Below are 17294 nucleotides of genomic sequence, written 5' to 3'. Positions count from 1 at the left end.
CTCTTCATTTGTTTAAAGGTATTTTGTTCAAGATGCACAGGCAAAACCAGCAGATAATGGTATAACTTCAAATATAAGATAAGATTTGGTTTAGCCACACATTGAAGATTGCAAAAAGAGAAGCTATTTTATTTAAGTTTCAAAAGGTGCCATTAACATGGAAACAAGGTGGGTTTTCATGTTTTGCAATACACATGCTTATAAAAGATTACATTTTAAATTACATGCAGGAAACTAATTTCTTCACACTTTACAAAACAGGTCTGAAGCATAATCAAATAAAGTGATTGTACATGACATTTACATTAGAAAGAGTACTCTAACAAGGCTGGCCTCCAGAAATAGATTCATCTTGATCCCTTAGCCAAAAGCAGCCCCACAATTCGGGCATCTTCTCTGCCTTAGTGCAAGACAAAACAGGATTCCAATTGGAAAGAATACGATGGCACAGAAGACGCCGAGACAGGTGAAGGTGTCCTCCAGTACACCAACTCTGTAAAAAAGCAGGGGAAAAGTTCAATTACAGACTCCATGGGTACACTAGCACAGGCAGGGATGTTGGTCATACCTCTGAAGTTTCCCAACATCTTGCATTATAAGACCCTGTGAACACTGCTTATACAACTTTGACACATTTTAATTACTTGAGGGGAAAGTTTACAATTCTGGGTTTCTGTTTCAGGCAAAGTTGTTCTAGAAAGGGTCAGCCATTTCCAAGAACCAAGGCTTCCTTTTCCACTCTCCCGCCCCCAACCTATATTCAATTTTAACAAACATTTTTTTGAAAGAGGATCTACCACCTCCATGTATTGGAACAGGATTTGAAATGTGGCATAGGTGGCCTTTGTATTACAGATGCACCAAGCAATAATTCTTCACCAAAAGCTGCAGTTTCCATATGTTCAAATACTTACCAGACCATAACGTGTATACCCTGAAAATCTTAACGCTACATACTCCAGCCAAGAACTGAACAAGCTACTCCCCTTTTGGACTGCTGTGCTTTGGGCCTTAACCCAGCCTGCAGAAGCTGTCTTCTGTGCTCTCAGGACCATACTGCTGATTCCCAGAGTATGTAGAAGTAGGCTCATTTAAATGAGAACAGCCAGATCTCTGGGGTATTGAGAAGGCATTAGCTCAGAACAAGAAACTGGAGAATGACTAGAAGCAGAAATAGCAATGTCCCCTTTATACTCAGATGTCTCAAGGTTTGGACGATTCTTTGGAGATGGTCCAAATCTGCACCTCCTAGAAGAGTGGCCAGACTACCTGGCTCCAGGGCGGAGCACCCAACTGACTCTGCACACCCAGGACATATTTAGGCACTGCTCTGAAGACAAGAACCAAGGCTACCTGGGCCAATACCTTAATTTTTTTACTTTGTAGGTTGCAGAACTGGGTATTCTGGATTGACATGAGATGCACTATTTGGATTGCTTGGTGGTGAATATTGACACTGAATCCTTATTTTTTAATCAAAAGAATATTTGTAGGAGCTGGTATTTACTACCACTGCTTAAATTAACATGCGGCTTTCAGTTGAGATTCTACAAGGTAGAAGCTCAGGCTGCCTATGGAAGCTATATTTCCCACCCCCCAACATCTACTTCTCTCCTGCCGCCTCATTCTTTAATCCTGCTCCCTGCAAACATTTACATGGGTAATTTTATTTTCAGAGAGTCTAAAACTTCCAACAGCACATTGTTTTCTGAAAGTTAAAAACCGTTTACATGAGCTGTGCAGTGCTAAAGTGCTTTTTTCCCCCCCTCAGTTTCCAGCCAAAGGCTAGATCTGAACTGACACTGGTTGCCTGCAAGTCATGTCCCCATAAGCCACCCAGCTCACGTGAAGACTGGCACACTTGAAGTCAGCTACTCCATGAACAAAGAATGCAATCAATCTCATTCCCAAGTTAGGAAATGGGATGGGTCAACGTGTACGTGGAGCTGGGGAAGGCTATTTGGTTTCCCCAAAAAGGGTAAGAGGTGCTGAACAATTCAGGTATCTGCTCTATCACTACCATAGTTTGTTTCCCAGATTGGGGTAAATGCATGCACACACACTATGGCAGAATCTGTTGGCCAAATTCTCGACTCCATTTCCCTGGGAGCAGAGTCTTAGACTCCTTATTCAAATGTTCCCAGATTTATCTGCAGCATCTTGAGGCACAATATATAGGACAAGGTTCACACAAACAGGTGGTATAAATAGAGATTTCGGAGTCCAAATAATGATCAAAAGGCACAATTTTTAAAACAAGTTCTGTTTAGAAGCGCAAGTTCCACTAATGTCAGACCGCATACCCCGATGTAGGACTGAAAAAGCTATCGCTATGTGCTTCTGACTGTAGGTATATTAAGATGATTATTTACTTATCAAGTTTGTTTCCAAGATTCTGAAGTTCTCGCACTAAGTTCATAAAGCTGCAGATGCACAAAAGGTTCACTTCTTTCTTAGCACAAGTAAGGGTAAAAGTTCTTAGGAGAAGGGAAACTATTTATTAGGGGTGCACCGATAGAGATTTCGGGGGCAATACTAATAGTCAACTTTTAAGGAGGCATATCAGCCGATACCGATCTGATTTCCGATACAGCTGTGTGCAGCTGGTAAGTCTGTTGTGGTGGAAGGACAGGGGGGAGGGAAGGGGCATGGGGGTGGGGACAGATCAAACACACCTGTGGTGAGGGAGGAGTTCCCTGGAGCTGCATGGGGCAGGGCAGGCTGCTGCTGCTAGCTAGGGCCAGGGCTGCAGCAGGCTCTTCCTGTTGGGGGCTGGGACTGCAGCCACCTCAAAATTTGCCATAGCCCTCCTATTGCCCCCTTCCCAGTCCCGCTGCCACTCACCCTGAGCATAGCCCTAGCCCAACCCGCCTCCCCCCCCACGTGCCGGGAAGACCCCAGTGCAGCTGCAGCCCACCCTGCCTGCACCCCATGCAGATGCAGGGCCACATGCCCCTCCTCCCCACCCCCTATGCCCTCCCAGGGATGCACACAGCAGCAGGAGCTGCTTCCCCTCGGGACCAGCCGTGGCTCCTTCCCATGCCCTGCTCCACCCCAGCCCCTCCGTCACTGCAGGGGCCTCAATCTACCCCCTCCACCCCACCGCCTCTGCTTCCACAGACTTCCAAGCTGATGGGCTGTGCTCCTCGCTGCCTGCGTGCTGCCCTGCAGCTGCATGCATGCACAGGCATTTATCAGGCCAATTTATGATACAGTCAGTTTTCTTTATCAGTGCCGATCACATATCGAACTATGCATCAGTGCACCTCTACTATGTATATTTGATCAGGAGACTAAAAGGAGTGCAAAAAGCCAGCGAAATTAAAAATTCTAAAATGTGAAGATAGATAAGAATTGGCAATGCATATAAACATTTTAAATTTGTAAGTTTTACTAAAAGGATCTCTTTGAACTAACAGTGCCATTAGAGACATGCCATTGCCTACAATTTGTACTAATTTTCTTCTACCTTGGCCCTAGTTTTACAGGCCTTGCAACTCAAATCTGGTTAAAAGCATCTCCAGTACATTGCACATGATCATTTATTTATATGTAAGCATGAGGTTTCAATATTTTATTCCCATGATGTCAGCTGACAGGCAATAATGGGTCTTAAAGACTCTCTCTCTCTTTGTGAAATAAATTTTAAAAAGAAAAAAAAAAGAAAAGACAAAACAAACTATACTTGCTAAGCAAAACATGATCACGCAGCTGCCAGTCTGGCAGAACGGCAAATGGTATTTACAAAGCAAAACAAATTAGCTATAAAATATTATCTTTGCAGTGCTGGGGATTTTCTTTTTGAAAAGGGGTACAAACCAATCACTGAAGAGTTGCACGTAGTTCCCCTTGGGGGAGATTTCCAAAAAGCACAAGGAACAGATAGGAATCTCTAACTTGGCATTTACACTTCCAACCTGTGCCAGCGTTCCAAGGGAAGAAACAACAGCCTAACTAGGTGGCGCCCTTCTTGCTCACCCCTCAGGAGGCAGTGCAGGAGGGGCGCTGGAATTGCCCCCACCTCCAGAGTCTGCATATCCCAGTAGCACACCCATGGCAGGATTTCCAAACCAGTCCTTGGCGGCTGCTGCTGCCAACACTAAGAGTGATAGTGGAGTGGGAAGGAGCTCAGCCAGGGATTGTTTAGGAGTTCTTGGCACTGCCCCCGTTCCCCCACAAGTTTCACCCTGGATGCCAACTCTGCTTCTTACTCCACTGGGAAGAAATATGGGTTGATTTCTAACTGCATTGACTGAATGGATTGAAGTCATCCTCTTGGTTGCTTTGGTCCATCCTAGCACACCTCACACCAAAGTGTATACCACAACCTGCTGTATTCCTCATCCAGATTCCTGAAGTGAGAAAGGTTGAAGATGTGGCCCAAAGTTGTAAAGCCCATCCAATGGCTTGTCCAGCTTCCAGTCACTGCATTTAAAGGACCTAAAACTAAGATTTGAAAGCTCTCATCCTGGGAAACTGAACCCGCTGGACAATTAATGTAACAGGCAAAAGCCCTCAAACCTACTTCACAAACCGTGGAACTTACCTTCCAGTGGGATTTAATTGCCAGGAGCAGAAAAAAGCCAAGTAGTTGATCCGAGATAAGTACAGGTGATTCTTACCATTCAAAGTTAAAGCCTGTATGTCCCAGGTGCAAACTAAACCTTGAGGATGTTTTAGATGGTACCACCCTGCAGTGGACAAACACTATGATCACTTTTTGGAGAGTGAGGTGTCCCTCACTCAAACCTGTCCCTAAATAGGTGATTTCCCACGTTTCCACAGATCACCACATTCAGAGTTGAAGTATAAAGACTGGGAAGTACAGCACAAGTAAAAATTCAACTGCCAAGGCCTAGAAAGGAACTCTTGCAATCCCCTATCACCCCTTCAATAAACCCAGACTCCATTCTCCTCAGGAATAGGATCCACAGAGTCAGCTACTCCAAACTAGGAATCATTTAATCCAGCCTACCTCTACTCACGCTCAGCCCTTGGTACATCGTACTAGAAGACTTTACCTGGCTGCATGGATGGACAACAGAATCCGCCAAAGAACAGAATGCGGATGCCTTGCTCAAAATCCCTAAAAATTGTCACAACCCAAAGGTGTGATTTTGTTGTGTGTGCTTTGGCACCACTGAATTATTTTCCCGCCAATTTGTAGCTTTCTTTGCAGTGTGCATTTCTTCTTTGCAGCACAGAAATGCACTTTGCAAAGAGTTCCCGCCATTTGTATTCTAATTCGAGCCCCATTATTGGCTTGCGTGAAATTATTCACACGTGGCGGCTAGCGACTGGCTTGCTAGCCGTATAAAAGGCTTGAGTGGTTTCCGCCCAAGTTGGAGGACTCCACGAACACCAGGAGGAGGAGACTTCACGTCTCGTGAAGATCTCTAAGCGCTGCGGAGCCTATTGGACCCAGCGTGAATTTCAAGCAGGCAACAGGGGTCTGATCAGCCTCTCCCCGTCGCCGAGCGCAATCCTCGACGTACCCTCTTCCCTGCGCACGCAAGTTCCACGGAGCCTAGCAAACTTCGTGTGAGTCTATTCAGAGCTCTTTTCTTCGAGTACTTTCTTCGGTTGGCGCGACGGGCTCGCGGTTTAGAGCCTCCGACCGGATGGGCTAGAAGAGTGTTCATGGGAAGGAACTCTAGTCCGCCTCTCTTCTTTTCTATCTGTAACTGCAACTCGAGCAAGTTTTCCTGCCTGCACCGCGACCATCTTCGGTGTAAGTAAATAATCTTAAATCAACCATTACGCGTCCGTGACTAATTCTAGCGTGTCGCCTGTTTTCTCCGATCCAGCGTGCCCGGGCTGCTGGCCACAGCCCGCGCGGCGCGAAAAAGGGCCCAGATCGCTCCCGGCCTGCACAAAAATCATCAAGAACACCTGGATGACGTCAGGACAAATGAACTAAATTTCACATTGCAGCTAGAAATACTCATGATCTAAAGAAGCAGATACCAAAGCCTCCCTGGCTCCACACACACTATAGAAAAGCCATTGTTACAGTTCACTGGTAGTCTATGTATTTGGTAGGGAAATCATCACGAGGAAGGTTCCTGACCCCAAGAGACCTAGGTTTCCATTGCCAGATCTGGTAATGACGCCACATGACTCTGTAAAGATCAGCCTCTCCTTCAGTTTCTCACAGCTTGCACTGAGCTTTTCACCCAGCAGTCTTGGAGAACTTGAGGGTGAAGCTTTGCTCAGGACATGGCTAGGTAATCACCAGTCTCACGCATGCAAACGTGCAATCAAGGATGCAGACTGCATGCTTCCCCTTTGAGGGGAAGGACCTCTAGCAGTGGTCAGAATTATGAATGCTATATTTTAAATACGTCCCTTGAACGGGCCCTAAAAAAAATATAAAAGCATCCCAGAACCCTTAGCAGTTTTCCACAACAACACAACCCTGCCTGCAGCAAGCCGCAGCTACCAGAAGAGCCAGCACTGAAGACAACTGCATGCACATAAACTCCTGCTTCAGCCTACTATGCAGCTTGGCAGGCCTGGTTCTTTTAACTGCCAACAAAACACTCCCTACCTGGGTCACAGATCTGCTGTGGGGGGGGAAGAGGGGGAACAAATATTAGGATGCAAAGGGCTTGATTGGTTGTGGCCACACGGAGTTTCAACCACTATTGTAGCTGAAAAGAAGCCACCACCCAGGAATAGAGAATGATTCATAGGTCTACATTTTTGAAGAATTAGGTAAAAATCACCAACACTTCATTACAAGAGCTGCAGATTAAGGAACTTAGTTGTGCACAGGCCTGGGATGTTAGAAAGTCACATGCACGCTTCACAAATCACAGGAACTTCTCTCCCACAGAAAGGCAGGAATCTGCCTGTGGCTGTAACTGATATTGTTTCTGAGGCTGACCTGCTAGAAAAATCCAGAGGCTGAATCATGTAGAAGCATCAACATTTCCTATTCCTGGGTCTAGAACCAACTTGCCCTTAGAAATGCCTGGGACCTTCCTGCTGCCGCTTTTCCCAAGACGTAAGAGTGCCAGGGCAGGTCTAGACACCATCACCAGGCTGTGCAAAGGAACACAGCCACGAAGTTCAATGCTTACACTCCAGACATGCTACACCATGGGAGGACTAGATGCATCTGCTGGTAAGGCAGCGCTGCACTTGCACCATAAGTACACCCATGGCACAGCTGGTGGCACTGGGCATGTGCCAAACAATACTACATAATGTTTTTCACAGCTGTGTAAGCAGAGCAGACTGCCATACTTCACTGCTGCAGCATTCTCTCACACGTGTGCAGGCAGTGTAAACATGCATTCAAGCATCTCCAACACTAAGTGGGCCTCCCTTACCTCACTGGGTTGGTGCAAGTGATCTTATATTAAAAATTAAATAATTACAGATATCCGTCATCTAATGATATATAATCAGCAAGAAAATTATTTGTTTCTAGCTCCTAGTAGAGGGATCTCAACCAGGGTGCCACGGTATCCTGGAGTGCCTCAAGATCCTTTCAAGGGTGATGCAGGGTGCCACACAATGTAAGCTGCGTTAGGTTTGCAAACATGATTCACAAGACAAACAGATATTTCAAATAAAAACCATAGCTATGATCTTTCTGAGTTCTTTGCAACAGAAAAACTGCTCTATTATTTTTCTGTAGGACTTAAAGAGAGTTAAAATTAAGAGCTGGGCATTTTCCAAGGGAGGCCTTGAGTCTATTCACAAGTCCCTCTGGTCTACTCAGGGGTGCCTTGAGTCTAGAAAGGTTGAGAATCACTGTCCTAGCATGTGCATACGTGTGCACATATGATGCAACTGAGCATCCAAAACAAGACATCACATCTAAAACATACACCCCAAGACCTCTAATGCCCAGGATTTAGGAAGCAGTAAAAAACTGAACCATTTTATTAAACAGGCTTAAATTATAATCTAAATTTAACAGTGCCACTTCAATAAAAGTGCATCCTCCCGGATTCTCCTGTACAAAAAAATAAATGCAAAAAGGGAATGGGGCTGGAGTGACCTTGAAATGCAACAGCAAACCATGCTTTGACAGCAAGGTGCTAATGCTCAACTGTTGTGATGTTTCCAAGAACAGAGCAAATCAGAGGCACCTATTGTAAATGCCAAAGACTGGAAGTGAGTGAAGAAGGGAATTTACAAGTGCAGAGTCTACAGGCAATTCTTCTAACCACTGCTATCTCAAAATATCTACGGAGTTTGGCTACTTGGTTTACCTAGCAGAAAAGCCACTGCTTTGCCCCTCAGAACTGAATTTCAACTTGGATGCATTTCAGATATAGGACAAACTATGTTGTATAATATCCTCAACATTTTAATGCTCAAGCTGTTCCACGTCCATCTACAAAGCATTTCTGACACGGGATTAGAGTTTGTACTAGCAGTGATTATTTGAAGCATTTGTAATTTTATTTCCCCAAGTGAGAGTCCTTTGTTAGAACAGTCCAAGGACCTTAAAAGACATGATGCTTCTTTGAGCAACTGTCCACATGGATTCTACTTTTGGTGCAAGTATATGAACAAATCAGATTCTTTTAGCCAGCACTGTTGTGGCTGCACCTATGCCTGGGTGTCCTCTCATGAGCACACACATCAACATAAAGATCCAACCATCTGTTAGTCCCTTTTTGCTTCAGTAAATACTCAAGCAACAGGGGCAGAGAAGTTGGTTAGCCTCCAATAGGGGTGTCTCTCACCAAATTTTTTTTTTGCCCAAAAAAGCGTTAGTGCAGTGTCAAGCTGCCACTATTTTAGGTAGACACTTACACAGCACAGGAAAGCACTAGAGGAGCAGCCAATAACCAGGGCTTCCACGCAGGCTGCTTTGAAACATCTAGTTCCTTCCCCCGTGCTATTGACTGGGCCATGCAAATGTCATCTGGGCTCCAGTCAATGGGTTACCCAGGAACCGTGAGACCATCTTCCCATTGAGTTCAAGAGTCTGTAAACTCTAGCACTGCTGCTTATTCTCTACTGTATGCTCTACTCTCTCTTCCAAGAAAGCAAGACAGACCACAGGCCTCCTTTGGGGCAGCAGCCCTTTCTACTTACAATGGGACAGAAGAGGGCACTGAAATCAAAGAGCTGCCAGATGATCCACCACCCCATTCTCATCTCTGATGTCCTCTTGACAGCAGGTTTCACACTACAGTGGAGAGTCTAACCAAACCTTCTAAGCAGCTTTGTTCATTTCCTCACCAGCCCCACTTCAACCTTGGGGAATTCCAGAATTGCTGGTTTTCATTCCTTTCTGAAAAAAAATGAAGCCAAAAATTGCAAAACAATGTAGAAAATGCTGTTGCAATAAGAGGAGTGGAAAAGATGCCCTGAACTTCTAGGATAGGGCTTTTTACTCCCGTTATTTTCCAAATCCAAAAAGGGAAAGTACTGGTATCCCATCCTGGGTCTTTGACATTTCAACAGGTTAATCCACCAATTCAAATCTGGAATGAATTTGAACTTCCATGAATTTCCTCATCATCAGATCATCAAGATTCAATGTTTATGGTTCTTCTTTTTAGATGATTTTCATCTTTTGCTATATCTGGCTCAGAGGAGAAATGTTAGGTTCGTAAGAAAGACAAGCTTCAGTCCATTACTCCCTCCTCAGTATATACAGCATTCACCAAGTGTTTGCAGACATGAGAGTTCTTCTACAGAGATAAAAATAAAATTAAAAATGCAGGGCTGGTCATACCCTTCTACCTGGGTGAATGGAGGAAGATCACTCTACTTGATTCAAGTAACTAATTTTTCATCACATGGTTACACCAGAGGAGAAGCAGTCTTACTCCAACCCAAAACACCACATTCAGAAGCCATCAACGAGAGTGATCCCAGGAATGATCCCAGACTATAGTAAACCTCAACTAACCCACCAAATGTTTCTGGGATACAGGCTTGGAAATCTTCATGATGCAGTTTGCTAGACCTCCTTATCCAACACTTTTTTCAACAACTCGTATGTCTGTGCATCTGATGCCATAAGAACACACTGGTCAGCATTATAAATAGTCTCCTTAAACAAGTAGGCAGAACCAGATGTACAAAGGAATGCCCTTTTCCACACCTCTACCAATCAAAGCTTTAAGGTAACAGTTATCTACAAAAGACTCCATAGATGACGTTTAAACACAAGGCATCTGACCACAAAGAAACCGGAGCCACAAAGCACTTCTAATGCAACTCCTGGAATGCCTAATCCAAGCCTACCAGCTACAAACACAACAATGCCTGTTAACAGGTGAAAAAACCCAGGTCACTGTGGTCCTGTCAGGCAAACAATTTTGGAGTGGGACCAGTCACTGACTCATGCCTCCTACCTTGCATCTTCCCTGCACACACAACTCACTAGCAAAGCAACCAAGCCAGATCGGTCTGGATACCCTGTGTACAGAAGATGTTTGCTTTTCAACACTGGGTCCTTCCTTGTGGCTGTTTAAGAACTATCTGCCAGTGTCCAGAAAAAGAAACATGTCAAAGATCTGCTCCGGAGGTGGCTCAAGCCCAGAATCACTCGGACAACGGGAGCAATGTTTGAGCCTTCCCTTGATCCCCATGATGCAGAGGGGCCCATGAAAGCCACTGCAAGATGAAGTACTGACTGAGATGGACCCAGTATGAGCCTGAAAGAAATATCATCATGTGGTAAACTCTGACACAACCCTGGCCCCCCTGCCCAGCAGTCTCAAGAAGGGCTAAATCCAACACCAGACCCAGCACCATTGCACCCAACTGCCTGAAAGCTGACTGCCACCCACAGAAAGACGCACATGGATGGACAGCATTTCCAAAGTTCAGGACATTCTGCTCCAGAGCAGGGAAGCTTCAATTAGATTGCCTTATAAGCAAAATGAGAGAGGTTTTCTATTTGGTCATCTCAACCCCAGCTGTTTCCCTTGACAAGACCCATTTTGACAACACTAGATTATTAACTAGCCCTGAAACAATCTGGACCATCAGCTCCAGAAGGGTTCAGCTGCAGCATCTGTATATATTATCCTGTTTTCTTACCATGCAGTGGCTAGATTTCTCAACACCCTAATTTTAGTTCAGTCACCTAAATTAGAAGACTAGAAAGAAAAGATCTGCATAGAATACAAGCCTTTAACTTTTTGATCTATGTCATGTCCAAGGTCCAGTATTGCCTTCCGTCCATTAGAGCTTTCAATACTTTTCATTTACCTAAAGACATGAGACTACAAGGACAGCCTCAAATACTAAGAGATTTCCAGCTATTTAGGCAGAGCTGGACTATACCAGAAGTAGGGGGACAAAAAAAACAGAGAAGGCCAAACGTTCAAGTCTGGGAGCTGTAAGTTAGATTCTCCAATCTCCAGTCAGGCACCTCATTATAACAAGTCTCATTTATGGAAGCATGAGAACTCCCAAGAACTGCTAGTTGATGGCAATTGCTTCAGGGAATTTTGAAATTTAACAAAATAGGAAGGAATGGCCTGGCTATATGGCATACAGTGTCTGTGTCTGTGTGCAAAGACCTCTATTCCAGCCTAAAAAATATATATTAGGCCTGCATTTTCTAGATTGACTACTCAACTGGAGTGCTTCGGTTTTCAGGGTTGAGCATATCTGCCTGCTAGAGGAGAAAAAAAGGTCAAGTCCCCTTTTAGCCAGCTCATGTTATACACTTAAGGTAATGAATTTTCAAGAGCAACATACCCTCTGCTTCGGATATACGATACATATTAAGTTTAAAGTCCTTGCATTTCCTGATTGTGTGATTTTAGCATTATATTAATAGTATTTTTTCCTCATTCACATGCATTCAGTGTTCCTATCAGACATGCAGGCACTTATTACATAATAACTACTGAGAATAGCATTTTAAAACATTGTTTCCATATCCTTCCATAACTATACATCCATTTCTCTCCACACTTTGAGACCTTTAGGCCATTCAAGGCTAGATCAAAGTAAGGAATACAAAACAGGTACAATGATTAAACAAATACCTTGATAGATCTCATGCATTTCTGGTCAGCCCTGAATGACTACAAGCCTGAGAATGGATGGTTGCAGTTTAAGCTCTTGCAATTAACCCTCAGAGCCAGCTTGCAAGGGCTGATTCTACTGCTCAGCAAGCGTCTTTGCTGCATTAACTGCGTCTTGTTTTGAGCTTCCCCATCCTCGCCCTCTTCTCCCCCCACCACCACCCCAGTTATTTGGAATACCTTTTTAGCACTGCAAACTGCACAATATTTTACTACTCGAAAAGCAGACATAGCCATGCCCAATCTCTGACACAAAACTGGCAGCTCTGTCAGTGGCAGTATAAGACACCGGAAACGTCAAAGCATCCCAGTGCCGGGAACAGAAGAGAAGCATGGATGTGGCTCCGAGTTAGGTAGCTAAGCCAACTGCATTTGGCACTTTGCCACTGGGAAAGCAGAACGGGAGCATAGCACGCTGGGTGGCCTCCCCCACAACAAGCCTATTATTTCAGGGTCAGCTCTCGTAACAGAGGCTCGTCTGTAGCAGTATGCTCACTACATAGCCACTATGTGGCTATTTCTTGGCACCTGTTGGTTCAATGTCACCATCTAATTATAGGTGAAGTGTGTCTATGCAGTCACTGCCTTGCCCTAGCCAGTTGCTCAATTTAGAAGGGGAAACTACTTCAGGAGGAGTCACAGATTGCGAGAAATTTAGCATTTGTTTTACGTGTACTACCTGAGCCACAAGAGCGGAGGGACTTACTGTACTCAAATCAGCAGATTTATTACTCTAACTAAAAGTAAATTTTGTCCTACAGCATAAGCAGCTTTAAGGTGATTTAAAAACTACACCACTTCCTGAATCTAAAAATATAAAAAGGGAAGGTTTATTTATACTGCACACCGCATCTCAGATTTAGGCTGTGCTACAGCTGCTCATGCAGTGAAGAAAAGTCATTTTGTTTCAAATGCTTGTCAATAAGGATAAATAAACATTTGGATCAACATTATCTTGAAGTCAAGGCTCAGGATATCAGTATCTTAAGGACACACCAGGGGCCAGAGCTCCCGCAGCAAAGGATTCCAGGTACACATAAATTACTACCCTTTAAATAACAGCATAGTACTTTTATGCTGAAGGCTGAATTAAAATATTTGAGAATTTGTTGTTTACTACCTATCTCGATTAGCTTCTTCTTTACCCCTTAAAAAGCAGAGAGAGATGCATGAAGGCCGTGTTTGGTTCTTGCGGTCTTCATTAGAGAAGCAACAGCACAGCGATGTTCCACTTGGGAAAACAGCTCCCACGGAAGCAGGGAGGGAACGTGACTTCTGCGCAGATTTCCCCATGAGTGAAAGCCAGGATTACCTGCATGCAGGCTGTTAGGGCAAGATTCTAGGACACGAATTGTTAAAAGAGGAACGAGTGCTATGGAAAACCCAGGCACCGCAGCCCCTGAAGAGACAACTTCCGTGGCTTCAGGCCTCCCTGTTGAACTCCTTGGCCGCTTTGCCACAATGTTAAATGAATGGACCAAACACAATAGTCTGCGTAAGGAGGACTCAGGCTGCTTGGAACAGATCAATTCTTAGCATCTAATTTCTCATATGCTTCTGCACAGCCATCACATCAGTATGAGCTCTGGTTACTTATGCCATGAGCCAGATTCATACAAGGACCCAAGAGATAAAAAGCTCTTTTCCCCTCTGTACAAACTTGCCATTATACACCGATACCTGGACAAGGGTCCCTCCGTTGGCTCAGGTATTCTAGTATCCAGAGAAGGAAATCATTTGCATTAAAGTCTGGGAGCCGAGCTCTAAATTAGTATTTTTATAGACGCCTATTAAACAAGGCATTTGTGCAATTAACCAGGCCTGTCTGAAAGACTTTTATCAGCAAAATACCCAACTGTTTAATTTATTCCTCTTAAGCCAGATGGTCTCAGAAGAATACAAATCCCAGGGGAAAGTTCTGAACTGGCTGTGCTCAGCTGTCAATTGTGACCCAACTGACTTTTACCACCCACTCATCTGTCTCTCTATCAAATCCTTCATATGCACTGTTATAAGAGAGGCACAGACCCACTCTAGCGTTCTTCCTGGATTACCACTCTAGTGTTCTTACTGGATTAACTACAATGGCTGGATTTGCTACATCAACTTTCTTTGGCTAGACTTTGTATAAGCCTTCAGTATATTCCGTGTTCTAACTGTTGTGGCCAAAATGCAGCAAAGCACCACTGTTAACAGACCACAGGGATGTATCAGGCTGTACAGTACAGCACAAACTGAAATGTATGCAATACAAATTGAAAAATGCGTGTTTTTTTGTCAGTCGGGTCTTGCTTTTGCTACAGTACAGTAGCTCCTATTGCTATATTAGCTGCCTCAGTAACAATCTTACATGGAAACCCAAAGGTGGTTTCACTCACAAGACACAACTGCATGTTTATTATTGAGTATCAGGTGTTATTGGAAAAGTGAACTTCACCCATTTCCCTAAACGTGTCTAAAAACATTTTAAAAGAGCTAAATCCCCATTTAACTTCTTGAGTTTTCAACTCTGATCTTTGAGCTAAATCTAAATACATGCCATCTTTATTGGGACAACAGGCCAATTTAGCTCCCAAGTACAGTCAGCAGCAGCAGTCTGGCTACAAGGCCCTCTGCTGCCGCAAGAGCTGGGGCTGCAGAGAGCAACTGGGGCTAGTATGAGAATTACAGCACTGGTCCGTAAACCAGATTTTCACTGCTTTGGAAAGGCAGGAGGTACAGGATCCAGCCCAGGTTACAACAGAACGAGCATTAGCAAGCCTTAGACCATGAAAAACACTGTCACAATTTTTTAGATTTAACACATACAGGCAATACAAACTGCTTTTCACACAAAGAAATATTCCCTGTTGTTTGCCCCACCCAAAAGCTGCTAATACCAGAAAAATGAAAGTGAAACCAACTAAATAAGTCTCTTGATTTCGTTTTCCAACATAAATATTTAAAACAAAAAACCCACACGTGCCAAGAATCTACAGCTGTCAGGGCAAGCAATTCTTGGGCATAAAACAGTTTAAAAGCAGGATTAGTTAGAGTGCTCCTTAAACATCTTTTCATTTTGAAAAAGGATTCCCCAAAAAGCTTACTGCTCAATAAAGATCTGTCTGCTTTTCTACTTGCATAGGATTCTACAGATTGGGGTTAGATTAGAAAAGGAGAGAAAATAGGTGGTTGTATGTTTTTTGGGGCTGGGCCAACAGGGCTGGGGGCCTCTGGATGTATTACAAAACAAACAGGGAATGTATGTGTAGGCACTGGAATCAGCAGTGGCTCCGTGCAGCTTTAAATGCACTGACCTGATGGAATTATGAATATCTGGCTGGCAAAAATGCTCTGCCATGCCTAGGCCAGAAGTAAAATGCACAAGAGAATCCCCTCCCACTTTGCACGGTGTCTGTATACCTTCACAGGGTGGGAGAATTTCCTATATCCTTATACAGAAACACACACACACACACACCGACCACCATCAACCACTTCTAGATTCTAGCCACTTTAATTTTAGGCTGCCACGTTCTATAATACTAGGCTATGTTAACCTGTCATCCCAGGATAATTACTCATGAGAACAAGACATGTGCCAGTGAAGTAGAATATGATCCAGAAGGCAGACAAGGACTGCATGTACTTGATCTTCACAGGAACATTTTGAGTAGAAGGTAATTTATTTCAATTTGCATAGGCAGTCTTTCCTGACACAGCACCAAGGAAGTTACATCCCACAACTATATATGAAGACACAAATTCACAAGCTGGTAGTAGCACTCCTCAAAGTTCAACTTCCCCAAGGCTGCAAGCAAAAAGCTACAAACATGAATCATCATGTGGTTTATCTTGAGATGGCAGGCCCTTTCTGGCAATGCCACTTAAGGACAATGATGAAGGTGAGAGAGAAAAGCTGGCTTGGCACTTTTTTTTTTTTTTTTTTTTTTTTTTTTTTTTTAAATAATCCGTAAGTTTTTTGTAATATAATAGCCTGGTACCCTCTTAAGCATCCCACATTGTTCAACCCAGTATACTATGTAAATAAAAATATCATTCCACATATACTGTACTTCTCCAGGCCAAGGAACTAAAAGCAGCATTACTGCAGAGTTTTTCAGAAGTCAGGCAGGAGAATTCAAAGCTCTGCTCCCAAGCTACAAAGAGGCAGGGAAGACCAAATAACAAAGTATTAGTCGTCTTAGCACAGGACTCCCTCCCCTGTGCTTCCTAAGTGGGTTATGTTTTATGTCTACCCCTTTTTTTGACCTGTGCTTCAGATACAAGATTATCAATTCCTTGGTTAGTCAAAGCAGATGCAGCCTGTCGTCTTCTTCATCCCTACCACAAACCATCTGATGCCAAACACAATAAGGTTTTGTCCAAGCACTCCACTAGTGAACAACAACCACTGCAACATTGTTGACACTGCACTATCAGCCATATGGTTAAAAGGGGTCCCAGGGATTCATTTCCTGGGAATGCATTCCCAAAACAACCGACCTCCTGCGCAACACAGGCAACAAAATTAGCCAGTAAATCTTGCATCAACACTCTCTGCTTAAGCTAGAGCATCTTTTTAAAATGCTATCCAACCTGTGTTTTAAAGAGACTTCAGGGACAGAATCCACCATCTCCCTAGATAACAAGTCATATCAGTTATCCTTCTATTAAATACACATTCTAAAAGCCTCAATCCTTTCTATCCACCTTCCCAAAAGACAAGCTTTAACCCCCCTATCCCAGCAAGGCCAGAGGATGCCTCAGACCACATCATTCTGACACTGTGGCAAGACTCATTCATCACCCTCGAACTTAATACCATTCAGGGTATTCTGATGGATGCCACTCCTAAATGCCTGTTTTCAGAGATGATCCGAGCAGGGTGCAGGGTCCAGGGCAAATCAGCCTGCGCAGGGCCCTGCGCCCAGACGCAAGGAAGCTAGTGGCAGATTCAGTGGCGCGGGGGGCGACAGATATGAAGCCAGTGGCAGCACAGAGTTGCTGCACCACGCCACCTGGATCCACGGGGCCCCCCAAAGCACGGGGCCCAGGGTGATCGCCCCCCTCTAGGGATGGCCTTGCCTATTTTCAACTGCTTCAGAAGCATTCAGCCCTGCAGAGTGCTAAGTACAATTCCTATTCACCCCAACTGTAAAATGAAGAACCGTAGCCCTTTTCACTGTACTACAATCAGAGCCTAAGACTGATCCAAAAAACCACACCATCCAGAAGCAATCTGATATCACTCCTCACTTAATACCCTCTTTCTGTTCTATTCTTTTGCAG

General features: G+C 44.1%; 1 protein-coding gene across 1 annotated transcript in view; it reads right to left on the bottom strand.

Moving 5' to 3' along the window:
* Positions 1 to 101: 101 nt before the first annotated feature.
* Positions 102 to 17294, bottom strand: part of BRI3 (brain protein I3) — a 36140-nt gene continuing 18947 nt past the window's right edge. The window contains exon 4 of the mRNA XM_025213105.1: positions 102 to 493. Within this exon, the coding sequence (XP_025068890.1) occupies positions 361 to 493 (133 nt within the window). The 3' untranslated portion in view covers positions 102 to 360. The remainder of the gene's footprint in view (positions 494 to 17294) is intronic.

This window comes from Alligator sinensis, unplaced genomic scaffold (genome assembly GCF_000455745.1).
Source record: "Alligator sinensis unplaced genomic scaffold, ASM45574v1 scaffold990_1, whole genome shotgun sequence".
NCBI classification, from domain to species: Eukaryota; Metazoa; Chordata; order Crocodylia; family Alligatoridae; genus Alligator; species Alligator sinensis.
The sequence above is the reverse complement of the archived record's forward strand: the minus strand, read 5'-3'. Positions and strand labels throughout refer to the sequence as shown.